Source organism: Typopeltis vanoorti, chromosome 2 (assembly GCF_054136105.1).
Source record: "Typopeltis vanoorti isolate ZY-2024b chromosome 2, IOZ_Tvanoo_1.0, whole genome shotgun sequence".
Lineage (NCBI taxonomy): Eukaryota > Metazoa > Arthropoda > Arachnida > Uropygi > Thelyphonidae > Typopeltis > Typopeltis vanoorti.
The window spans coordinates 19829799-19856857 of record NC_143550.1 but is presented as its reverse complement, the minus strand read 5'-3'; the positions used below and the strand labels follow the sequence as shown (position 1 = coordinate 19856857).

Here is a 27059-nt window from a genome sequence, read left to right as displayed (position 1 = left end):
TAAAGGCACAAAACATAATAAGGAACCAAGTTTCAGTAAAACTAGGTATTACCTGAGAAATCGAAAAGGAAATAAGTAATCCAGTTTTTTTTTGTAAAAGGAGCATAGTGTCAAAAGAAAAATTTTTCTTATAATAAAAATTTTTCAAAGAAAGGGTGAGCCTATGTTAAATTGTGAATGAAGCTATGTTATGTAATTTATTTTTTTTCATTCACATTTAACATTTGCTTATTAAATATTAATCATGACTTATATAAATTTATTTATTATTCCTTAAATAAGAATTACTAATTAAATATTTATTCAAAACTTGACCTATTATTAGTTTATAAAATAATAATATGTTTAGAATTTTGTGTAACTAAATATATGTGGTGTAACGTAAAGTGTTAAATTATATTTAACTGTATACGTAATCAAAAAGTTAAAGAAGTAGCTTAAATATTCTGTTGTTTTATTTTGTGAAATATTTAATGTTATGTAATCACTCATGAATAATAATAGACCATACATTACATTAGCGAAATGTTTACGTGCAGTCTGTTGTCATGGAGACGCACGCGTAAACAACCACGAGTGGGGTAGAGCGTGGCGTTCGAACGTAAGGTGGGAGTGAAGGTCAGATAGATAGATATATAGAGAAGAGTGAAGGTCATAGATAAGGGGGATATAGAGAAGAATTATTATTAAGAAGGAGGAGAGAGTTTTGCGGAACCCAGATTATATAATCCTCAGGGCAGAGATTTATGAGTATAGTGTTCGGAAGTGAACCTATAAGTAGTGAAACATAAAGTTTAATGTTATAAGCGAAAACTGCTGTTGTTATGAAGAAAGGTTGATACCGTAATCAGATAAAAGGAAACTGGACAGTCAATGCGAAAATTCTGATTAGTTCTAGTTAATCTGGATTACGATTAAATTCTATGTTGCCCTAGGAAAAGGTTATATTGATTACTTGGAGAAAAGTGAACAGGAAAAGATATTAGTACCTAATTACTGTTGTTTGGAATAGTGAAGTGCGACTTACAGTAATACAGTTTAAACTATGGAGAATATTTGTTATGTGTGTTCCGCTAATGTTAATTAAGTTAATTCATAAGTGCTCTCTCAATAATTTGATGTATTGAAGAATTTGTCTGGTAAGAGTAGTTGTATAAGTTTCTCTATTCTAGCATTAACTGTAATATATCTCCGATGCTCAAGGTCCGGAAATATATTTGCTTGGAATATAGCTTACGTAGTTTATTGCCTGCTGTGAATATAAACATTGAGCTGATAGATTTGTGAAGACTGAATAAAATGTGAAATTGTTATGTTAACTTGAGATAAGAAGATTTGTGTTTTTGAGACTGTGAATAGTATATGAAAGTTAGAACATTGATTTAGCATGAGTGACCTAAGAAGTTGTATTAAGTTAATTGTATAGTTCCATTTTAAAATAGAGTTTTTGTATTTGTTAACCATATCATATATTAAATGTTTTATTTTGTTGATCTAAATATTGTGTTTGCCTGAATTCCTTATTATTGCACCGTTCATAAATATTCGAATCTAGCGGGAACCCCAAGTGAAAATGATAGTAAATAATTCGGCCTAATGAGAAGACTGCTGACCTAATTTAGAATTGATCCTACTATTTACATAGACTAATCTGAGAATAGGGTGGCGCAGTATAAATATAAATTTCCCTACTTTTGGATCGGTGATCATTTCGTAATTAGTTATTTTATTTATAAAAGTGACTTGAACTAGATGGATTTAGAACACGACAAGAAAAGAGTCGTCACGACACTGTGCCTTAAACACACTCAAATTCTCTGCAGACACCACACTCTCAGGCAAGGCATTCCAATCATTCACAACACTGCATGCAGAAAACCTGCTTCTCCCCTGCTCACACCTTCCTTATACAGCTTCCAGGGATGACCCCTGGTTCTCCCCTGATCTCCCACTGTTTTCTGTAGAACTTCTCCAACATTGATCCTATAACAACCTCTTACTAACTTGTAGGTCTCTATCATATCTCCCCTTTTCCTCCTATCTGCTAGACTCTGTAAATTGCATCTTCTCAACCTTTCCTCGTATTTGACATTCCAGAGGTCAGAAACTACCTTAGTTAGTCTCCTCTGGATCCTTTCCAACTTTCTTCCTTTTGAAAACCAGTATGAATTAGTATATATAGACTGTACCATCCCCTTAAGGTGTCAACTACCTTTATATCTTGTATTGACTGTCTCTCAAACAACACAAAGGAGCTGCCATTTATATCTTTGTGAAAGGATTTGACATCAGCAAATAACTGCATATCCCCAATTAATCCACATGATAGATCATTAAGAAATAAATTAAACAGTAGTAACTCAGAAATGTAGTAACAAAAAGGGCAAAAGAGGTAAAGAAGACCAGAATAGAAACTGATAAAAGTGATATTGGATAAAAGCAGCCATGTGAGAATAATACCTGGATAAGATCTCAAACAAGTGTCATGGATATTTTAAAATAAATTAAACAGGCTAAGTGGAGATGGGCTGGCCATATTTCCAGATGCAGTGATGGGAGATGGACTAGAAAAACAACAGAGTGGAGACCAGTGGATGGAGCAAGACAAAGAGGAAGACCGAGAAGAAGGTGGAGGGATGAACTGGAGCAAATTGCAGGAGTGAGATGGATGGGAGAGGCAGAAAACCTCTCCCATCTGGAAAATCATGGGGGGAGACCTTCGTCCAGCAGTGGACAGAACAAAAAGGTTGAAGAAGAAGAAGAAGGCACTGTTAGAATCCAACCGTGGTTACATCACTCCTATGACTGGATTCTCACTAGACATCTAATCTCTCCTTTCATAAGCAGTATCAGCACAGTTATAAGCAAGCATGATCAGTGTAGAGAGGCAGTGCAGAGCATTATGTAATGGGGAATCAAAAAGAACAAAAGAGGTAAGGAAGATCAGGATAGAAACCGATAAAAGAGATATTGGATAGAAGCAGCCATGTGAGAATAAAAGTAACTCTCATTGCATAGAATGAAAGTCAGCACAGAAAGTAGCAGTATGTATCATTGACTGAGAAAACACAAAAGTGGTATGCAGCAACAGATGAAGAAAAACAGGAAAAGAACTATTTCAGCAACTAATTCTTGTTTCCTGAAACTGTGCTTGCATAAAGAGGACTGACCCCACCCTAATGTTTTCACCATGTCTGTTTACATACAGGCAACTATGTATTATTAACTATTACTTTGTGCAAATTGAACTTTAGATGCCTCTACTAATGAGTTGTATTAGATATAAGCTAAGTTACATAATTGCTGTAGACTAAATCTAAAAGGAACATTGTTAAAAAGAAAAAAATGCATTAAGAATGGAGTGTGTATTGTATTTGTATTATATTGATGAGTTGCATATATATATGTGTGTATAATAAACCTAATCACTGTGTGTGTAGTTAAACTGTTGAATGTTAACAACTGTATTTACCGAATATAAACCCACACCTTGATGCCAGTTTTCAGAATGAGAGGAGCATTATTAAACCTCCTTTAATATAACTCAGGATATGAACTTATACGTTCCTACTACTTTTTCTCACTACTGTGAGATGTGCAGCCCGTTTTAAGATAATCATAGGTATGTTGATGCTTACCTTTCTTTTCTAGGATACACAATTTGTTGAAATTTTTTTGAATCCCATCTCCCATTTGTCTTGTTACTTATACTCCTTTCCATCAGCTGACTACTGCTTCTGTTTTCTCCTAATCAAAACACCTGTTCAGACCAAATAATAGGAATCATTCTCACAGGAATGAAGGCCTTCATCCCTCATTCCATCTAAAATCCTGGTCACCATCCAAGCCATGGTTTTCAAAAAGAGTGTGCCAGCATAGTATGAGAAAAACCCAGCATACCACAAGCAACTGAAGACCAAAACTCAGCTGCTCACTCTGCCTATACGGAAACTTGTAAAAGCCATAAAAGATCCATTAAACAACCCGAATGAGATTTTTAAAGACTGAAATGCTGCAAACTCGCTTTCTGATCCCCTTGACAAGACCATTAGGCACAATTTTTGTCATTTCATGTTTCTACCATAATCACATCCAGATGATTCCATAGCAACTTAACCCAAAGACAAAGGATATTTACCGGTATCACTCTTTTCTTCCAATTCCTGCATTGATGACCAAGGCAAAGTTCCTCCTCACTTTACCAAGAACTGCTCATTCCATGCCACCCATAGTTCTCTGCCAAAGAGAAATAAGAAGAATCCTTAATAACCTGAACACAAATTAGGTATCCAGGCCTGATGGTATCCCACCTATGGCATTAAAAATTTGTGCTCCCAGAACTAACATCTTCCCTGTATTTCCTCTTTAATCCATCCTATTCAGCTGGCATTTATCAACATGGAAACAGGCCCACATCCTACACATTTCAAAGAAAGGTGCTAAAAGTCAATCAACAACTACCATCTAATTGACCTCGCTTCAGTTCTCACAAAATCATAGTTTTCCATGGTCATCAACAGCCGACTTCTGCACAACCTGGAGATCCATCATCTAATTAGTAAACAGCAGTATGGATTCTACCACTTCACTGTGGATCTTCTAGCTCTTCACCATCTGCCTCTTGACTCAAGCTGTGGAAATATTCTGAGAAATTCACATGGTCGGTCTCAATATTTCTAAAGCATTTGATTGGATTGGTGCAGGGGGCCTACTTAGCAAACTGCCATTCTGTGGGGTGCCTTTCACCTTCTACAACTTAATTGTCAGCTTTCTCACTAATTGCTCACTGTGAATCATGGTGGATGGTTTCTTCTCCTCAGATTTCTCCATCAATGCAGGAATACCCATTGCTCTGAATTTTCACACCCTTTCTTCCTCATGTACATAAATGACTTTGCTCTCACTGACTTCAAATCCTATTTATTACTTTGCTGATGATAATACACCTGCCCTTCTTTATTATATGAATGACCTTGCAGTGCTCAATCATTAGCATTCTCAAGATCATTTATAAACAATCCTAAACTCTAACTTAATGATATACATCAATGGAGAAAAGGATAACCTTGTGAACCTCAATGCTTCCAAACCTCGGTCCTATTTAATTTCTCACAAGATGGATCTCACATCACATCACAGTTCCACTTGAGTTCCTCTGCCATAGACAATAAGTTTCCACCTTATATCTATTGTACTGATAATTTCATGGACAGTCTCTGCTGAATTGACCATTATCATTCCTACACTTTCCTCCAAAATCATAAAAACAAGAGCTGCTATTAGCCAGCAACACACATTTGCAGTCCAGCTTGAAACTTATTGAGCCAACTGCTCTTCCTCCTATTTTATTCCAGTGACCTCTGTTCTTTGAAATAACCTTCCTCACTCTGCTCTTCCCAAAGAATACAACCTTCAGCTTTTCAAAAAAAAAATGTCACCAGATTATTATTATTAATATTTGTGGGAGGCACACATCATGGGAGGTACACACTGCTCATCCAACTGTGCCTTAAAATGATTCCATGCAAAGAACATGCTCTTCACTCTTCTGCTAACACCCTCTTTATAAAGTTTCCAGCAATGGTCACTGGAAACTGTATAAAGAGGGTATTAGCAGAGGAGTGAGGAGCATGTTCTTTGCATGGAGTGAGTTGGTGAGTGGAATGCATTGCTTGAGTGTGTTGTGAATGTAGACACATTGAATCATTTTAAGGCAGGTTGGATGAGCATTGTGTGCAACAGTGTGTACCTCCCATGATGAGGCACAAAAACAGTGTATTCCCCCCCCTTTCCATTTTATGAAAAATGGAAAGGGGGAAAAGAAGTTTGTTATCTGTCACCCTGATAACAATCCTTGACTAGCTTATTATGTCTCAATCATATCTCCCCTCTTCCTCCTATTCACAATGCGTTCCAATTTGCATTCTCTCAATCTGTCCTTATACTCCACATTCCAAAGATCATTGACAACCTTTGTGAATCTTCTCTGAACTCTTTCCAACATATCCTCATCACCATGGAAACTTAGTGACCAGATGTGTGCACAATAATCCATATGAGGCCTGATCAAGGCCGTTATTCGATGTGACATTTTCACAACTTGGGTAAGGTGACTTCTGAATTTCAGGTCCTTGTCCACTACTGCTTCCAGATCTCTCATGTCCTCTACCTCCTTTAAAGTTTCCCCACCAAGTGTGTACTTTGCATCCCAACGTTGCCTACCAAATTTCAAAACCTTACACTTTGCAACATTGAACTGATAGTTTCACTTACCTGCACATTCATGCAAACTATTCAGATCCTCCTGTAAGGTCATAACATCTGCTTGATTCTGCATTGCTCTCCCCAATTTTGCATAATCTGCAAACAGCTGCATATTACTATGTAATCCCGTCCCAATATCATTAACATACAAATTGAAAAACAGTGGTTCCAAAAATTGACCCCTGCAGCACACCACTAGTGATATTCCTCTTTTGGGATACTGCACCCCCATATACAACTTTCTGATACTATCTGACAGCCAGTCACTGATCCAACTCAGAAGTTTGTTATCCAATCCCATCCCTTTCGATTTATTTAAGAGCTTATCATGTGGCAGTCTAAAGCTTTTTCGAAATCCAAGTACACCACTGTATGTGCATCTCCCCTGTCCAAGGTATTTGTCATCTTGTTATAGCACATAAGTAAGTTAGCAAAACATGATCTCCCTTTAACAAACCCATGCTGATAACCACAGAGAATACTGCTATCAATCCATTTCTGTATACTACTTCTCACCAATCTCTCTAGTACCTTCACCACAACTCCAGATATACAGATTGGCTTATAATTTGTAGCTGCAACCTTATCACCTCCTTTATGCAGTTGAACAATTTTACCTTCTTTCCACTCCCTTGGAACTTATGCTGTTGTAAAACATTAAATAGGCATGCTAATACTACTGCTAATTCACTGGAACATTCCCTTAAGGTGCGTGGTGATATGTCATCAATTCCTATAGCCTTATTGATCAAGGTTACTTATTTCCTCAAATACCTCCTGCTCAGTCATAATTAAACTATCCTCTCCTATGTACTCTATGCTTAAGTTCCTCATGATTCCACCCTGATGAGGATGAAATATCTTTATAAATTGATCACTGAATACCTCAACTGTCTTCTGCAGTAGTTACCATTCTTCAATTTTATCCATTAACATCATCTTATCATAAACATTCTTCCTTCTACTTGCCACATATCTAAAAAAAACTCTCTAGAGATTTTCTCTGCCTAATTTGCCAATTTATCCTCATACCACACTTTTATTTTCCTTACTAACTGAGTCACTTTCTGATTTGTTCTTTATACTCATGTAACTGATTATTACCACTATTCATCTTGTACTGCCTCCAAAATATCTTTTCTTCTTCCAGATTTCATGCTTAAGCCCCTCATTCATCCTTTTTACATATCTTATTCAATCTTTTGGCCTTCAGAATACATTCACACATTGATGCTGTTATGTATTTCTTTGGTAGTTCCAAGTAGCATTTAATTTCCTGCCATTCAACTCCTCATTCCATGCTATTGCTTCAAGCTGTCTTTTAAACGTGTCATAATCATCAGCCTTGTACTTCCACATATATCTTTTTCCTCAAAGAAGGCTGCATATGGCCACAACCCAGGTGATCACTTCATGATCACTCCCACCAACTGCTGGAAAGTGCGAAACTCCACTCACAATTACATCTTGTGATGAAATGATCAGATCTAAAACTCTTGATCCTTGCGCTCCTTTACATGCTGCCTGAGATGGTTATCTCTCAAGAACTCTAATAATAAATTTTAGTTTAATCCTTTATCCAAGTGTGAGCAAACAAAGTTTGTGCCTGAAAGTATCTTCAGGACTGGGGTAAGGTGGTACAACACTGGGCAACTCGTTGCAAAGGCGGAGCAAGCTAACATCACCCCTATCTCAGTATCTCCCATAACGCAAAACACATCTCCTTGCGAATATGCACCATTTTATGCATTAAGGGAAGGGCCACTACCCAAACTAGTTTCGACCTTTATTGAGGTCTCTTCAGTGGGAGCCAGGCCCAAGTGGAGATACCAGGCAGAAGCATTAGCAAGATCATCTCTACCTATAGGAGTTGCCAAACGGTGTGCCACCTTTTTATTAAATTACTGTGGATTTAGAGAAAGATGTTGAAAGTTTATTTTTCACTTGGTTAAACTATAATAAATTTATATTAATCCTTTATCCAAGTGTGAGTGAACAAAGCTTGCGCCTGAAGGTATCTTCAGGACTGGGATAAGGTGGTACAACACCCAACGTTATGTTAATGTATAACATTATACATATCCGCAAGGAGATGTGTTTTGCATTATGGGAGATACTGAGATAGGAGTGATGTTAACTTGCTCCACCTTTGCATCGAGTTTCCCGGTGTTGTACCACCTTACCCCATTTCTGAAGATACTTTCAGGTGCAAACTTTGTTTGCTCATACTTGGATAAAGGATTAAAATAAATTTATTTTAGTCTAACCAAGTGAAAAATAAACTTTCAACATCTTTCTCTAAATCCAGAGTAATTTAATAAAAAGGTGGCACACCATATGGCAACTCCTATAAGTAGAGATGACCTTGCTAATGCTTCTGCCAAGTGCCACTTGGGCCTGGCTCCCACTGAAGAGACCTCAATAAAGGTAGAAACTAGTCTGGGTAGTGGTCCTTCCCTTAATGCATAATATTATACATATCTGCAAGGAGATGTGTTTTGCATTATGGGAGATACTGAGATAGGAGTGATGTTAGCTTGCTCCACCTTTGCAAGGAGTTGCCCGGTATTGTACCACCTTACCCTAGTCCTGAAGATACTTTCAGTTGCAAACTTTGTTTGCTCACACTTGGATAAAGGATTAAACTAAATTTATTATTGTCTAACCAAGTGAAAAAGAAACTTTCAACATCTCAAGAACTCTAGAAATTCATTTTCCTTATTCCCAGATGCTAACCCTTTATTCCAATCTATATCACCATCATTAAAATCACTTATAATAACCCTCCTTCCTTTAATCACAAATCCAAGTTGTTTATACATTCCTTCATCACATTCCCTGGCCTATAGCAACATCCAACTAAATATGTCTTCCTGTTAATCTCCACTTTACACCGTACACTGCCTCATAACTATTGTCACTATTTCCCTCTTTCGTGTCTACCTTGTGTGGCATAATTTCCTTGCTATCATGAGCAGCACTATTAGAGTATTCGAGGGCAAGGGGTGAATCTTTCCTATCTTGCTAAGTCATTTCGTCTTATGCAGCCACCGAAGGAGGCAAGCTAGCCTCAATAGTGCCGGTCCCAAGCCCGGATAAATGGCGAGAGTTGATGTCAGGAAGGGCATCCGGTCATAAAACTTCACTGCCAGCTCTAGCTATGATATGAGTCAAAGAGAAAATGATATAAGGGCTAGGGCGTACCCCTTAAGAGACGCGCAGTCACATCACCCTACAGCTGCGAGAAGTGGACGAGGGCTACCGCATCAAGGGCAGGTGCGGTTAAAGAAGCAAGCCCAGCAGGTGGAGAGGATGTTGCGAGTGGGAACACTGAAGCATGTTGGAAGCATGACTGGAAGGGGAAGAGAGGTGGCAGACATGATGAGGAAGAGGAAGTTTGACATTTTATGTGTGCAGGAGACAAGGTGGAAGGGAGGAAGGCAAAGGAACTGGGAGATGGATATAAATTGTTCTACTCTGGAGCGAATAACGAGGGAAGAAATAGTGTAGGAATTGTGGTGTGTGGCAGAATGAAGGGCGAAGTACTGGAAGTGGATAGAAGGAACGACAGGATCATGCGAATGAAATTGGGTCTTGGAGAAGAGCAGGTGGTCGTATTATGTGTATATGCCTCGCAAGTTGGCTGTACAGCAGAGGAGAAAGATGAGTTCTGGAACGTGTTAGATGAAGAAATGAAGGAATTGGAAGAAAACGAGATGGTGATTGTCGGAGGAGACTTGAACGGACACATAGGGAGACAGAATAGAGACTGTGTAAGGGTGCATGGTGGCTATGGAGTGGGAATGATGAACCAGGAAGGAGAGAGGGTTGTGGACTTTGCAGTAGCATTTGATCTGGCAATTGTGAACTCATTTTTCTACAAGAGGGAAGAACATTTGATAACATTTAGGAGTGGTAACAACAGTTCACCAATTGACTACATTTTGACTAGAAGAAAACATCTTAAGGTTGTGAAAAATTGTAAAGTAATTCCTACAAATCAAGTGGCACAGCAACACCGACTGCTGTGAGCAGACTTTAAAATAAGATCGAAGATAAGAACCTCTGGAAGCCATGGGATGAAGACAGTTAAGTGGTTTCACTTAAAAGAAGAGAGTTTGAGGAATCATTTTAGGGAGAGGGTGTTAGAGAGGATTTCGGATGGACTGGAAAGTGTTCAAGATTGGTGGAAACATAATTCAAATGTAATCCTGAGCTGTGCAATCGAGGTGCTTGGTGAGACATCTGGAAAGATTAGAGAGCAGAAGGAGGGTTGTTGGTGGAATAATAATGTACAAGTGGAAGGCAAAGCAGAAGTGGGATGAGTCAAGAGTGGAAGAGGACAGAGAGGTGTACAGAGAGAGAAAGCAAGAAGCCAAGAGAGTTGTGGCACAGGCGAAGGCCATGGCATATCAAGATCTGTATGATCAATTAGAAACAAAGGAAGGACAGAGAAAAATTTACCAACTAGTGAAATGTAGAAATAAAGCAGCAAAGGACATCTTACATGTGAGGCAGATCAAAGATGCTGAAGGAAGAGTATTATTATTATTATTATTATTACAGGCAACTCCAGGGAGTCATTGAACTCATTGAGGGAGGCCCCAAATCATATTCATCACAGCTATTCTACATTCATACAGTATCTATCATACCTCGCCTTAAACTCATTCACTGTCACAGCATCCACCACAGACTCTGGGAGCGCATTCCACTCGTTCACCACTCTACAAGTAAAGAACCGAGCTCTGACACCTTTACTAACCACACTTTTGCCCAGTTTCCATGGATGTCCCCTAGTCCTCCCACAACCAGCCCTGTTCTCAAAACTATCTTCTGAATTAATTTTATAGAAACCCTTCGGTAATTTGAATGTCTCAATCATATCTCCCCCCCTCCTCCGCCTATCAACCAATTTTTGCAACCCACAAATCCTCAACCTGTTCTCATAAGGTTCATTCCACAGACCTGCTATCATCTTGGTCACTCGCCTCTGGATCCTCTCCACCTCCTCCCCATCAAGAAGAAACCTAGGTGACCAAATCTCGGCACAGTAGTCGAGATTGGGTTCTTATCAAGGCTCGATACAGAGGAACAATAACCTGCTTGTCTCTGCTTGTCAATGTATTCTTCAGCAACCAAGTGATTTGAGGAGGTGATTTGGCCACTTTTGCAGTGTGCCCCCTAAACTTCAATTCCTTATCCACCAACACTCCTAAATCTCGTGCCTCATCAATTTCCTGGAGTACAGTTCCACCAATGTAGTAATCTGCTGCTAATCTTTTCACCCCAAAATGTATAACCTTACATTTTGCCACATTAAATTGACATCCATTCACCTGAGCCCAGACCTCCAATCTATCCAAATCATCTTGCAAAATTTTGACGTCATTAGCATTCACTATTGCCCTACCCAACTTTGCATCATCCGCAAACCAATGAACTGTTCCTCTCAGATCCTTTCCTATATCATTAATGAACAAATTAAACAGCAGTGGTCCAAGAACAGATCCTTGTGGCACACCACTAGTCACAGGCCATCTTGTGGATTCTACTCCTAAATAAACCACTCTCTGTTATCTCTCTGTCAACCACCCTCCTATCCATCTCACCAACCCTATGTCCATCCCCATATGCTGCAATTTACTGATTAGAATTCCATGTGGTATCCTGTCAAAGGCCTTAGCAAGGTCCAGTAGAATCACTGTAAACCTATTACCCTTATCCAGTTCAGCCGTCACTGTGTTATAATACGTGAGGAAGTTACTGAGGCATGACCCACCCTTCACGGAACTATGCTGTCCCCGATACAGTATCCCATTTTCTTCTATCCAATCTTGTATTTTCCTCTTGACTATTTTCTCCAAGACCTTGATAATGATTCCTGTTATGCTGATTGGCCAGTAATTTTCAATAGCAGCCTTGGAACCACCTTTATGCAGCGGAACTATTTTCCCCTCTTTCCATCCCCTTGGGACTGACCCCGACCCGAGGCTCAAATTAAACAAAATGGTCAAGGACACTGACAATTCTTTAGCAGCTTAATGGCACGAGCTGGTATACCATCCTATCCCACAGATGTATTGACATTGAGGTTCTGTAATAGACTAGTTACCTCTACTTCATTCATCACAATTCCAGTATAAGCTGTTGGTTCTTCCATTCCTGCAATGTCACCACCTGGATGATATACTCTTGCAAAGTGCTCGTTCAGTAATTCCACTATATCGACTGATTCGGTTACCTCCCTACCATCAGCATTTTTTAAGATCATTCTACCATGAACAATTTTCCTTTTACTTGCAACATATTGAAAAAACTGTTTGGAATTCTCTTTAGCCTGCATGGCCAATTTCCTTTCATAATCCGCTTTTGCTTTTCTTACCACCCTTGTTACCATCATGGCCTGAGCTTTATACTGTTCCTGCACCTGCTGGTCACCTTTCTCCTTTAATTCCCTCCACAATTGTTTCTTTTTTTGCAGCTCAAGCTTAATAGTGTTATTCATCCATTTAACCCCTACTTGATTTATTATTCGGACTCTTGGTATACAGTCAACCATTGCCTCCTGCAAACACTTCTTAACCACCTCCCATGCACTATCAACATCCAGCCCTTGCAGTTTTACATGCCATGGCATTGAACCAAGCACACACCTAAGCTTGTCATACTTACCAGCCTTGTAATTCCACATGTACCCTGTCTTAATTGTAAATTCCACTCCTTTAGCCACCTCCCAAGTCATGACCTTATGGTCACTCTCACCAATTGGAGGCAACATGGTTATGTTCGTTACAGCCACATTCTCAGTTGCAATTACTAGGTCCAGCACTCTCTGCCCCCCCTGGTATTTTCCACTACATGCTGCCGCAGATAGTTGTCCCTTAATAACTGCATAAAATCCAATTCCTTCCTCCCATGTGCCCTCTCCTCTTTCCAGTCAATGTTACCATAATTAAAATCACCCATAATAATTACCCTTCTTCCACTCATTTCTTCTATTTGCCTATGCATACTATCCCCACCATCGATTCCATTGCCTGGTCTATAGCAGCACCCAATTGTATATTTTTTTTCTTCTAGATTCTATCTCACACCAAACAGCCTCAGATGTGCTCTTTTCTCTATCCTGCAGTTCAACTTCTATACTCCTTGGCTGCAACTCATCAGCTATCATCAATACTCTTCCCCCCTTTTTATTCACCCTGTCACTCCTGAACACGCTATACCCATCGCATTCAATCCCACTAGCTTTATCATCTTCTGTCAGCCATGTTTCACTAATACCAACAACCTGTGGTCTGGAAGTGCCAACCAAGGCCAAAATCTCTTCCTTCTTGTTCCTAATACTCCTGGCATTGGTGTACATGAATTGCAGAAGCCCATTTGACCCATCCCTACTTGGATGCCTTACACTAACTATCCCATTCTGATTTGTTGTCCTTTGTACTCGCTCGGGCATAATATACTCAACTGCCTCCCTAAAGTCTGCACATCCACTCCCCCCCACCTCTTAATAAATCTAGTTTCCCTGAGTCTGTACATCCACTTCCACATCATTCATCAACACTTTTTCAAGCCTCCGTACACCAACTCCATTGAAATGTAACCCATCCATGTTATATAAGTCCTTTCGCCCATCGAACTCATTCCACACATCCACAAATTCCACACCACTCTCCATGCATAATCCACGCATAAAGTCATTGGTAATTATGGCCCTCCTTCTAAACACTTCACTGTCATACCGCGGTAAAATACTATCCTAACTCTCTCACACTCTTCTCTTTTGCTACCTCAAGTAATTCCCTCACATCCTCTATCATTTCCATTTTGTCCTCTCTCGAATCATTTGTTCCTGCCATGATTATCGTCTCTTTCACCCTCTGTTTTTGCACTCGAATAGATTCGCTGACGTCCTTTATGTTCACACCTGGCTGGTACGACTTCGTCAAACTCTCAACTATCACACCTCTTAATAGCGAATCCCCATACAGCACTCGCTCCTTCATTTTATTGACGTTTACGAACATTCTATTATTTGTCGTCACAGACTTACACCAGTCATTAGTCAGTACATTCAGCACACATCTTTCTATATGCTCCAGTTGCCTTTTCGCTCTGTGTATCGCACCGTTCAAATGCGCAATTTCACTACTCGCATTTATCTCACCATTTTCATTATCAATCAAATCATCCATTCGTTCTGTATTTCTACCTTCATTTACACTTTCAATGACGCTCTCACACCTATCTGGCACTATCACGTAATTCTCTATCACACCGCCATTTTCTACATTCTGACTATCGTTAACGATATCACTCTCGCCACCCGAAACACGCTTGAGATCCTCATTCTCCTTACACTTTCTGCACATATTAATTCCACTATCACCCTCTAACCAGACTCCCACCGATCTTCGCAAAGCATACATCTCACAGACAGCACATTGCATAAATTCATTTACATCAAAACTCTTAAACAAACATGGCGACCTGGCCGCCATTTTTTTCTTTATCGGTGCCATATGTACGCTATCTTAAAAATAATACTTAAAATAACAGAAAACACACAAAAATTGCACAGACACACCCAAGAAAAAAAAAAGCAAACAATACTACTTAAAATTCTAGTAAAATTGCCAAAGTTAACACAAAATACTACTAATCTTTTCAGGAGCTCTCAAAAGCCAACGATCAAATCAGTGCGACACCAAGCGATGTCGTGGAGGGATGTGGACATAAGAAACAGATGGAGAATATACTTTGAGAGACTTTTGAATGAGGAAAATGCAAGGACTCAGAGAGAAGATGGGTAGCCTTCTGAGGGGATGGTGCAGAACATCAGTAAAATGGAAGTGATGGAGGCCATGAAGAGGATGAGGAATGGAAAATTGGTGGGCCCCGACAGGATTCTAGTGGATGCATGGAAGGCACTGGGGGAAGAGGGAATTGACCTGCTGTGGGACCTGTTCATGAAAGTTTCCCAACAGGAAAATATACCCGAGGAATGGAGTGAAAGTACTCTTGTCCCCATCTATAAGGGTAAAGGGGATGCACAAGACTGTAAAAATTACAGAGGAATAAAGTTGATGTCCCACACAATGAAAATTCTAGAAAGGGTTCTTGATGGAAGATTGAGGAAGGAGGTGGAGATTGTAAAGGAACAATTTGGCTTCATGCCTGGTAGATGAACAACAGATGCTATCTTTGGGTTACGCCAGATGATGGAAAAGTTTCGAGAGAAACAACGGGCGCTATATCTGGCATTTATTGATCTGGAGAAAGCATACGATAGAGTGCCAAAGCAAGAAGTCTGAAGGTGTCAGAGGGAGAAGAAGGTTCCGGAGAAATATGTCAGGTTGGTGTGGGAAATGTACAGAAATGTGAAGACAAATGTTCGGACCTGTCTGGGACAGACAGGTCCGAACATTTGTCTCTTGAAAACTTTCTGTCTGGGACAGACAGAAAGTTTTCAAGTAACATTTGGCTTGCAAGGGTCAGCATTAAGTCCGTTTCTGTTTAACATTGTGATGAAGGTGGTGACGGAGGAGGTGAGAGAAGATGTGCCTTGGACAATGTTGTATGCAGATGACATCTTGCTGTGTGCAGATTCAAGAGAAGAAGTGGGAACTAAACTGGAAAGATGGAGAAAAGTACTGGAAGAGAGAGAGGTATGAGACTGAGTAGAAGTAAGACAGAGTATATGTGTTGCACAGTGGACGTCAGCCAGGAGACAGATCTGGAGCTGGAAGGAAATATCATCAGGAAGATTAGGGACTTTAGATACTTAGGTTCAACAGTGGAAGAAGATGGAGGAGCTGAGAAGGAAGTGGGATGCAGGATACAAGCGGGTTGGAGGAACTGGAGGGAGATGGCTGGAGTGTTATGCGATAAGAGGGTGCCGATCAATCTGAAAGGCAAAATGTATAGGACAGTAGTGAGGCCAGCTATGACGTATGCTATAGAAACTGTGGCCCTGAGGAAAAATAACATCAGCAGGATGGAAGTAGCAGAGATGAGAATGCTTAGGTGGATGTATGATGTGACTAGAAAGGATCGTCTGAGATATGACTATGTGAGGGGAACAGTGAAAGTTACAAACTTAGAAGCGAAGATACAGGAGGCAAGGTTGAGATGGTTTGTTCATGTGATGAGGAGGGAGGACGAATATGTGGGGAGAAGGGTCATGCAGATGGATGTGCAAGGAAGGAGGAAGCATGGGCAGCCGAAGAAGAGATGGAGGGAGTTATTCCAAGAGTTTCAGGGCAAATAAACTCATTCAATGAAGCCAATTCATTTCTCTTATTTCTGATACTTCTGGCATTTGTAAACAAACACAGCAGTTCAATTTTTTGGTCTGTAACCAGTCCTATCCAAGCCACTTGCCCAATCACCTTTATCACTGCTTACCATGTATATTCACTCAGTCTCAACTTCTCCATCCACATCACAATATACACACATTCACTCTCGCTATGTCATGTGTCCTTTTCCACCTGTGTTTCCTACCATGCAGTGCTAAGGAATTCAACAAGTATGATAACTGATGAATGTAGTATGTGGCCTCCCTTTATGAGGCCCTGACTCCCTGGAGGTCTCTCACCAGCCTGGTTGGCCGAGTGGTTAGCATATCTACTCTCCAGCCAAAAGGCTGTGGGTTCGAATCCTGCCGTGGGCACAGATCTTTGTGATTGTATGTGGAAATACTAGTGGCGGGAGGTAGATGGTTGGTATAGTTGCAGTTAGTTGTAGCTGGTGGAATGAGTGGTGGAGACAGAGTACTGTAGAGTTGGCAACCTCCCTTAGTGAGTCTTTGCACTCCCTGGAGGTGTCACATAATAAAAAAAATTATTATGAAAAGTTATTCTAAAAAAATAATGAATTTTTTTAGAATAACATTGTAACTATGAGAATTTGGTTGGAGGTATTTCATACTTTATTTGTTGCTAATACTGCTCTGCTCTCATTTTCTATAGTAAAAGAGAGATAAGTGTTTTACAATGAGAGTCAGCTGTGTATTGATCCCCTCCACCCCAATTGCTTGACTTTCCCATTACTTAGATTCAGTTGTATTATTTATCTAGTGAAAGAATTTTTCTGTATGAATAAATACTTTGTGGAGAAACTTGGCTAATATTTTCATAAAATCTTTTTACAGCCACTTGTTGGACATAATATGCTGATGGATCTGCTTTCAATGTATAATCAGTTTTATAAGCCATTACCAAGTAAGTGTTCACTGTTTCTTATTGAATTAAAATTTATGGAATTTAAGTGTTTAACCCCCCAACCGACCACGACGTCTATAGACGTTCAGCAAAATCTGGATACAAAGCTGTAACACCCATTGAATAACATGGATAAGAAGTGCAATTTGGTGTCACTATTTCATCCACATCGGCCGGTATGGAGGTTAATACAGAATGACTTTGAAATTATTATTATTATTGTTGTTGTTCCGGGAAACTCCAAGGAGTCGACAGACTCGTCGAGGGAGGCCCTAACATCATGTCAAGAACAACTATTCAACATTCACACAGTATCTATCATACCTTGCCTTGAACTCATTCACGGTCGTAGCACCCACAACAGACTCTGGAAGCTTATTCCACTCATTTACCACTCTCCAAGTAAAGAACCTAGCTCTAACACCCTTGTCAACCACGCTCTTGCCCAGCTTCAAATATGACACTATCTTAGTATATAGAAGGACATGCTCATTAAAATTATTTTATAATGAAAAATATAATTTGAAATTTTACTGGGAACTTCTGTTATTCAATACAAAACAGTTTGATAAGGTTTCACTGGCCTGACAGCTGTTTCGAACTGGTTGGTTCTCCTTAGAGACCAGGCAGAAACCTTAGGAGTGCAGAAACTCTCATTCAGTACTAAGGAACTTGAAATGTCGGAGAGGTGTATTTTTCGTAAGTGAACTCTCGGGCAGTGCATAAAACACACCTCTCCGACATTTCAAGTTCCTTAGTACTGAAAAAGAGTTTTTGCTCTCTTAAGGTTTCTGTCTAGTCTCTGAGGAGAACCAACCAGTTTGAAACGTCAGGCCAGTGAAACCTTATCAAAATGGACTAACAGAAAGTGAATATATAGGCACGCCTATGTTTTCCAAGTGGTTTGCACTAAGGCAACTCATGAATGCCTGTGAATGTATTCCCGTAAGCTCTCTCGTCAATTTATTTTTACAAAACTTTCATGGTTTCTACATTTGGCTTTGAAATAATGCTGGATCTAACATCCACTTATATAATTTTGCATCGCTGAAGAGAAGCCTTTTGACTCTTTATTTTAGTAAATACAGTTTTTCTTTATTTTTATTGTATAGTGTCGTACTAGTATCACTGAATCCATATCATTTTTATAATAGTGATACTTTAATGCTTTAAAAAAATATAAAAAAATCCCATAAAAAATATGATAATCCAGTAGAATTTTTGTATGAATAATTGTTTCTTCCTTTATATCCTGTTAAAAATTAAATGCTGACAATTTCCTATTTTCAACTCTGTTGTATAACTCATATGCAGAACCTATGTAAAGATATCAGCACTAACCTTATTTTATGTGAATTTATGCACATTTATATTGGAACCTAATGTTAGTGATGATGACTAATCCGTTTTTTGAACAGAAATTCAGTAGATATTCTGAAAAAAAAATGTAATGTAATATGTGATAACTAATAATTAAGGAATTGACAGCGTACACTAGAAATATAAATTAAATAAACTTTAATATATACTTTCCGATATTTCGGCAAATGTCACGTTGCCATCTTCTTGGGAACTTATTACAAAGACAAGTGCACACAAGTACTACATAACAGCAAATGAGAACTGAAGCTAGGAAGCTAACATTTTCCTAAAGCCCTGATGGTGCCCCCTGGTGGGCTATATTGGTAGTTCTTGGCCTTTGGACTGAAGTTCTTCTGATAAATATTTCCCAAATTTGGAGCAGTCTCATGCATCCAAATTTGTTGAGGTTTGGCATGTTCCTAAGGGCTGAGGCTGATTCCATGAATAGTCTTTCATATTTGAACTTGCTGCAGTGTATTACTGTGGCTTTCTTCCATCTTATTCTGTGGCGAGTATCCAGAGCGTGGTCTGCAAGCCCAGAGTGGCTGTGCTTGTAAAATCGGATGTAATCCTTGTGTTCTGAGATTCTGATATTTGCTGTCCTGCCTGTTTGGCCAAAGTAGGACAGTTTACAGCTGCAAGGGACCTGGTATACACCAGGTAGGTCTAGGGGAAGTGGTTGGTCTTTAGTGGAGCGGATAAGGGAATCCAATTTTCTATGTGGTCTGTAACAGGTGGTCAAGTCATGTTTTTTTAAAATTTTGTTGATTTTTTCTGAGGTGCCTCGGATGTAGAGAATGGTGATGGATTTAGAGTAATCTTTTTGTGAAGGAGAGGGGATGGTGGGTTGTGGATAACTGGGTTAAGTATTTTTTGGATTCTTTTTTTTTTGGGGGGGGGGGGTAGCCATTGGCTGAGAAAGTGTCATGGATGTGATTTAGTTCGGTGGTTAGGGCTTGATCATTTGAACAGATTATTTTTATCCTGTTGAATAGTGTCTTAATAATTCCATATTGTTGTGAGGGGGGTGTGATGGGATTGTTGGTGAATGTATCTGCCTGTATGGGTGGGTTTTCTATAAACTGAGAAAACCAAGGTTCCATCAGGTTGGCGGATGACTAGTGTGTCTAGGAAGGGGAGGTTATTGTTTTCCTCTTTACTTTACTATCGATCTAATAGTAAAGCTCAAGGATTTACTATTAGATCGATCCACTTACATCCCTATTGAGTATAATCCCACCAACTCTCAAATTAGAAAACTCCATAGGCTCCTTAAGAAGGTTACTTCTTGGCCTGTGGAGATTACCAACAGACTGAAACCCTATAACTCTAGACCCCCCCGCATATATGGACTCCCAAAAATACATAAAGGAAATGTGCCATTACGTCCCATAGTGGATGGCATTGATTCCCCCACTTACAAACTAGCCAAGCATTTAGCCAAAGCGCTCTCGCACTATACTGGAAACACACCATCACACATAAAAAACTCAGCCCACTTCAAAGCCAGTATAGAAAACCATACACTCCGACATAATGGTCAGTTTTGACGTCTCCTCCTTATTCACGAATGTCCCCCTCAAAGAAACCTTAGATTAATCCAAACTAAATTTCTCCCCAATATTTCAGCCGTATTTCAGTTTACAGTGAACTCAGGCTATTTCGTTTGGCAGGAAAAATTCTACAAACAGATAGAGGGGACAGCCATGGGTTCACCACTTTCCCCACCCTTGGCTAACTTCTTTATGGAGACTTTTGAAGAGAAAGCCTTAAACTCAGCCCCCACAAAAACCTACCATATGGCTTTGCTACGTTGATGATGTGTTCACTATTTGGCCACATGGCCCGGATTCACTCCTCTCCTTCCTAACACACTTAAACAACCAACACCCTAGAATCAAGTTCATCATGGAAAAAGAGGAAAACAATAACCTCCCCTTCCTGGACACGCTAGTCACCCGCCAACCTGATGGAACCTTGGTTTTCTCAGTTTATAGAAAACCCACCCATATACAGGCAGATACATTCACCAACAATCCCATCACCCCCCCCCCCTCACAACAATATGGAGTTATTAAGACACTATTCAACAGGACAAAAATAATCTGTTCAAATGATCAAGCCCTAACCACTGAACTAAATCACATCCTTGACACTTTCTCAGCCAATGGCTACCCCCCCAAAAGAATCCAAAAAATACTTAACCCAGTTATCCACAACCCACCACTCCCTCCCCTTCACAAAAAAGATTACTCTAAATCCAACACCATTCCCTACATCCGAGGCACCTTGGAAAAAATCAACAAAATTTTAAAAAAACATGACTTGACCACCTGTTACAGACCACGTAGAAAATTGGCATCCCTTATCCGCTCCACTAAAGTCCAACCACTTCCCCTAGACCTACCTGGTGTATACCAGGTCCCTTGCAGCTGTAAACTGCCCTACTTTGGCCAAACAGGCAGGAAAGCAAATATCAGAATCTCAGAACACAAGGATTACATCCGATTTTACAAGTACAGCCACTCTGGGCTTGCAGACCACGCTCTGGATACTCGCCACAGAATAAGATGGAAGAAAGCCACAGTACACCGCAGCAAATTCAAATATGAAAGACTCTTCATGGAATCAGCCTCAGCCCTTAGGAACATGCCAAACCTCAACAAATTTGGATGCATGAGACTGCCCCAAATTTGGGAAACATTTATCAGAAGAACTTCAGCCCAAAGGCCAAGAACTGCCAATATAGCCCGCCAGGTAGCACCATCAGGACTTTAGGAAAACGTTAGCTTCCTAGCTTCGGTTCTCATTTGCTGTTATGTAGTACTTGTGTGCACTTGTCTTTGTAATAAGTTCCCAAGAAGATGGCAACATGATGTTTGCCGAAATATCGGGAAGTATATATTAAAGTTTATTTAATTTATATTTCTAGTGTACGCTGTCAATTCCTTAATTATTAGTTATCATGTATAACCAGCGTATAAGCCTCTCAACAAGAATAATGTAATATGTCTTGTAATGTAATATATATATATATATCAGACAAATATTCAGAGTGTGCTAGGTGTGCAGTGCTCATCCACAGAATAGCAATATCACTGATATTATATTTTTGTATTTATTCTCATCAAAGACTTCTCTAATTGTTTCCAGACTTTGCATGATTCCTAAAAGTAAACACAATATGCTAATGCTTCATGAAGAGGACACTTTTCAATGTGTAAACATTGCATCACATTCACGTTAATAGCCCGAGTGTGTGTTTAAAATACATATACCTTTGAGCCCTTTTAAAAGATGTACAGATGGTGCAGTGAGTCAAATTCTTAGCATCCTGGTAGTTTTAAACCTCTCAGAAGGTGAGACAGGGTGAGCTTTGAGACAATAGCACCTAGAGGCTGTGATTGGTTATTGTTTCAACCAATCCAATTGAACGTTGTCATTTGTCATGAGTTTTTGTTTTTGATTTCAAAGTTTTATTTGTTTTGTGTGCATGAAGTGTGAACTGACATGGTAGGCAAGTTTTTATATATAATATAGACAAGTTTTTAATATATAATTTTTGATACGTTATAACTTTTTCATCCATATTAACAATGGGAAACAGTATTGTAGTTGAAGGAGGTAAGCTTCGTCCTTCTCTTCTAAATTTTACACCTTTGAGTAATTCAAAGGTGTAAAATATACCAACCAAATATAGCATTCTCCTTCATTATTGTTTTCTAATATACAGTATCTTAAAACAAACACATTGTCCCCCACTGTGCAGATTCGATTACAGTTAAGTGATAAATTATCATTGGGTTCTAAATTAAATGAAATGGAACTCAGTAATCTCATAATGCAACTGCCTCAGCCCCATACTGCTAATGGGTGATTTTAATGGTCAAAACACTCTGTGAGATAGTGCTAACACAAATCACGAGGTCATTATCATTGAGCGAATGTTCAACAATCATGATCTCTCCTTTATTAATAATAGAGCAAATACTTTCTTCCATATGCCTACTCACTCTTATTCAGCAATCGATCTTAAAATCTGCTCCCCCTGCCTTTTTTTTTTTTTCCCCCACTGCTCACATAGGATGTTGATGAAAGCATATATGGAAGTGAACATTTTCCTTTTATTAGCACTGTCTTCAAAGGAACCATGTCCTCCTACATAGATCCCCAGGTGGAAAATGGACCAGGTTGATTGGAATATGTTTTCCCATCTTAAAATTTAATACTGAAGCAGTCATCCAAACACATTAATGAAGCATTGTCACAGGTTGACAATGCTTCATTAATGTGAGACCTATGACACAGCCTGGAGATATAGCATATTAAAAGACCTGTTTAATCTTGGTATGAGATAATACCTTCCTGTTTTCATTAAGAACTTTTTGTCCAAATGTGTGTTCCAAGTCTGAGTGGGATGCACATCATCTTAGCAATAAGAGGAGGTTCTTCAAGACGCTGTCTTAACTGTGACCCTCTTTACTATTAAAATGAACTCAATTACTGAACAGCTTCCTCTCACAGTAGGCAATTGCCTTTATGTTGACGATTTCACAATTTGCTGTCACGCCTGCAGTTTGAGAGGTCATTCATTGAAAGACAACTTCAGCAAGCAATTGAAGTGCACTTCTGCAGGAAATGCATTCTCTGTCCCAATCCTGATTTAAGAAAGGGGACAAACTATTATCCCTGTTCCAGAGGCCAAGTTTTTGGGACTCATCTTTGATAGAAATCTAACTTTCTTTACACGCATTCATCATCTTCGAGATAAGTGCATATTACATTGAACATCTTCTGCACTCTCTTCTCTACTGAATGAGGTACTGATCGATGTTCCTTGCTCCACATTTATCATACACTTTCACTTGTATGTTCAAAGCTTGATTGTGGTTTACAGTTCTGCATGGGAGAGCACGCTCCAGTGGTTGGACCTGATCCATCATCATTGTATCTGATTAGCTATCGGTGCTTTTCTCACATGGTGATATGAGAAAAGTCTTAATGTTCAAAGTCTTTATGTTGAATCAAATGAACTCCCATCTATCACTTAGATGAAAACATTTGTCTCTTAATTATGTCCAAAAAATAAAGTCCTTTCCAGATCATCCTACAGGGACTAGTCTCTTTTCTGTGTTGAGAGGTCCTGTATCACACACGCGAGACCGCAATCTGTCCTTTTGGTATGCACGTTAAAAAGGCTGTGAAATCTATTTGCATAAGTGTTGACCTGCACAAAACAAAACAGCATTCCTCCATGGCAGACTTGCACCCCATTGTGCGACCACTTACTTTGTCATCTACGGAAGTCTCATACACCCTCATCTGCACACAGAGTAGCCCACTCTCATTTCTTGTCCATCTATACTGATGGTTCAAGCTGAGAGATCTCTGTTGGCTGTGCTGCTGTGTCTCCTAACATTCTGAGTGGGATCTCCAACCAGATCCCACTCAGTTGCAATAACTATACATCAGAGTTGCATGCCATTCAGCTCACACTTGTGCATATCACAGAAAACTCCTACCAAAAGTGTATAATTTATACAGACTCTTTGATTTTTACAGACTATATCCTCTCTGGTGTATAATCCACACAGATCTTGTGTTTAGTGAGATGCTACAATTCTTGTACAAAATAAAGGCCCTTAAGTTTGATGTTCGGTTGTGTTGGATTCCCAGGCACATTGAAATTAAGGAAAATGACATCGCAGCTGCAGCTGCTAGATCCACTCATACTTTTCTCAACATATTGTTTCACAGTCCCTTATACTGATCAAGTTATAAAATCAAAGTTAATTGTCGAATGGCAGTACTCCTGACAGGAAGCACTGGCAAACAAATTGTGTGAGATTAAGCCTGAAATTAAGTACTGGCAGCCTAGTCAGCATAGAAACAGAAGAGAGGAAGTTGTTCTTGCTAAGCTCCACATTGATCACAGTCATCTCGCACATTCTTATTTACTGAGTGCTGATGACACCCATGTGTGGGAATGAAACACCTGTCGTACCATTAGTCATATTCTGATGGAGTGCAAGTACTTCACACAAGAAATGACATTTTTACTTATCTAGCTGAGCCCTATATACTCAGCCAAATGTTATCAGACTCAGACAGACTGCACGACATTTTTAGATTTGTATAATAAATATACTTAACTATCTTTAAAAAAAATATATATATATATATATATATATATATATATTAAAAATATGTAGAAAGTTTTCCCCTTGGTTTATTATACATTAAAGATACGAAAAAATTTTATACTTGGTTTTAATCCTTTTCCCAAGGAAGCAAAACAAAGTTTTGCATGTGACACATATTCACATCTGAGCTACTTGTACATAGAGGCGTACATGACTTCAGATCACTTGTCTTAGTATGTATCCCATAATGCAAAACGCACCCCCTTTTGGGCATGTATAATGCAATGCATAATAGGAAGGGCCACTACCCAGACCAGTTTCGACCTTTATTGAGGTCTCATCAGTGGGAACCAGACCTGGGAGAGATACCAAGGTTGAAGTAAAGCAGAAGTCATATATATCTCTTATACAAGTAGACAAAAAGTGCTTGACCTTATTAATAAAAATCTCTGGATGAGAAAAAGATGTAGAAAGATTTTTATCTTAGCTTTATTATACACTAATGATACCAAGAAATTTTATACTGATATGAGATATATATATATATATATATATACTGCTCAAAACAATTAGGGGATATTTTGGTTTTCTAGTAAATTATAAAGTTATAAAAATAATTTACAAATGTAATACATTTATTTTAAAATATTCTTAATATACAACAATGTAGAACACGCAACTGCATACAAAATCATGTTAAGACTTGTTGAAATGTGTCTTAGCCTTATTAGCATGGGGGGGGGTATAAAAGCTTGGCTTGTTGCGCTCACTTCCACAGTGCATAATTATCACTTCAATTGTAAATTTGTGTCACCTACCATCCATTATTTTGTTAAAAATGGCAGAGCAACATGATATCCTGGAATCCATGACTTGGAGAGCCATTGGTCAATTAGAAGCTGGACAAATGCAGCAAGTTGTCACTCAAGTTTATCATGTATCTTAAAGCGTAAAATAATTTACAAATGTAACACATTTATTTTAAAATATTCTTAATATACAGCAGTGTAGAACATGCAACTGCGTATACAAAATCATGTTAAGACTTTGGAATCGCTTTCTGGAGATGGGAAATGTTCAAAATCATTTTCATGTCATAGGTTTATATGCTCGAAGACCAATGGTTTGCATTCCATTTACTGCAAATCACAAAAGAGCCTGAAGAATTTGGGCACAGGAACACCACAATTGGACAAATGAGGATTGGGCTCATGTACTTTTTAGTGACGAGTCCAGGTTTAATCTGCAATCAGATAACCAACATATCTTGATATGGTGTAAAAGTGGAACAAGAAATAATCCACAGTTTTTTCGTGAAAGACCCCAACGTCGAAGTGGGAGTTTGATGGAATCTCAATAAAGTTCAAAACCAGTCTGGGTAGTGGCCCTTCCCATTGTGCATTACATTATACACGTCCAAAGGGGAGTGTGCTTTGCACTATGGGATATATACTAAGGCAAGTGATATGAAGTTATTAGTCTATTTAAAAGTAGCTCAGGCATGAATATATGTCACATGGAAAACTTTGTTTTGCTTCCTTGGGAAAAGGATTAAAACCAAGTATAAAATTCACGCCTGAGCTACTTTTAAATATATTAAACATTTTAATATATTTAACATATTAAAATTATTTTAACATATTAAAAAAAAAATATATATATATATATATATATAAATCAAGTGGATATTAGATCCAGCATCATTTCAAAGCCGAATGTAGAAACTATGAAAGTTTCGTCAAAAGTAAGTTGATCAGAGAGCTTACGGAAATACGCCTGCTGGCATTTACGAGTCGCCCTAGCATGGACCACCTTAGAAAACATGCGTGCTGCCAGGTATTCATATATTTGCTTTCTAATTTGGTTCATTTTTTAGGTTTCACTGGCCTGACATCTGTTTCGAACTGGTTGGTTCATCTTCAGAGACCAGGCAGAAATCTTAAAAGAGCAAAAACCCTTTTGCAATACTAAGGGACTCGAAACGTCGTAAGGTGTATTTTTCATAACGAACTCTCGGTCAGTGCATAAAAGTATTTACTATAATAAAGAACCAAAAGGT

General features: G+C 39.0%; 1 protein-coding gene across 1 annotated transcript in view; it reads left to right on the top strand.

Annotated features, from left to right (window-relative positions):
- LOC150108861 (pre-piRNA 3'-exonuclease trimmer-like) overlaps positions 1-27059 on the top strand; it is a 509147-nt gene that overhangs the window by 215234 nt on the left and 266854 nt on the right. The window contains exon 13 of the mRNA XM_090403827.1: positions 17426-17495. Within this exon, the coding sequence (XP_090259953.1) occupies positions 17426-17495 (70 nt within the window). The remainder of the gene's footprint in view (positions 1-17425; positions 17496-27059) is intronic.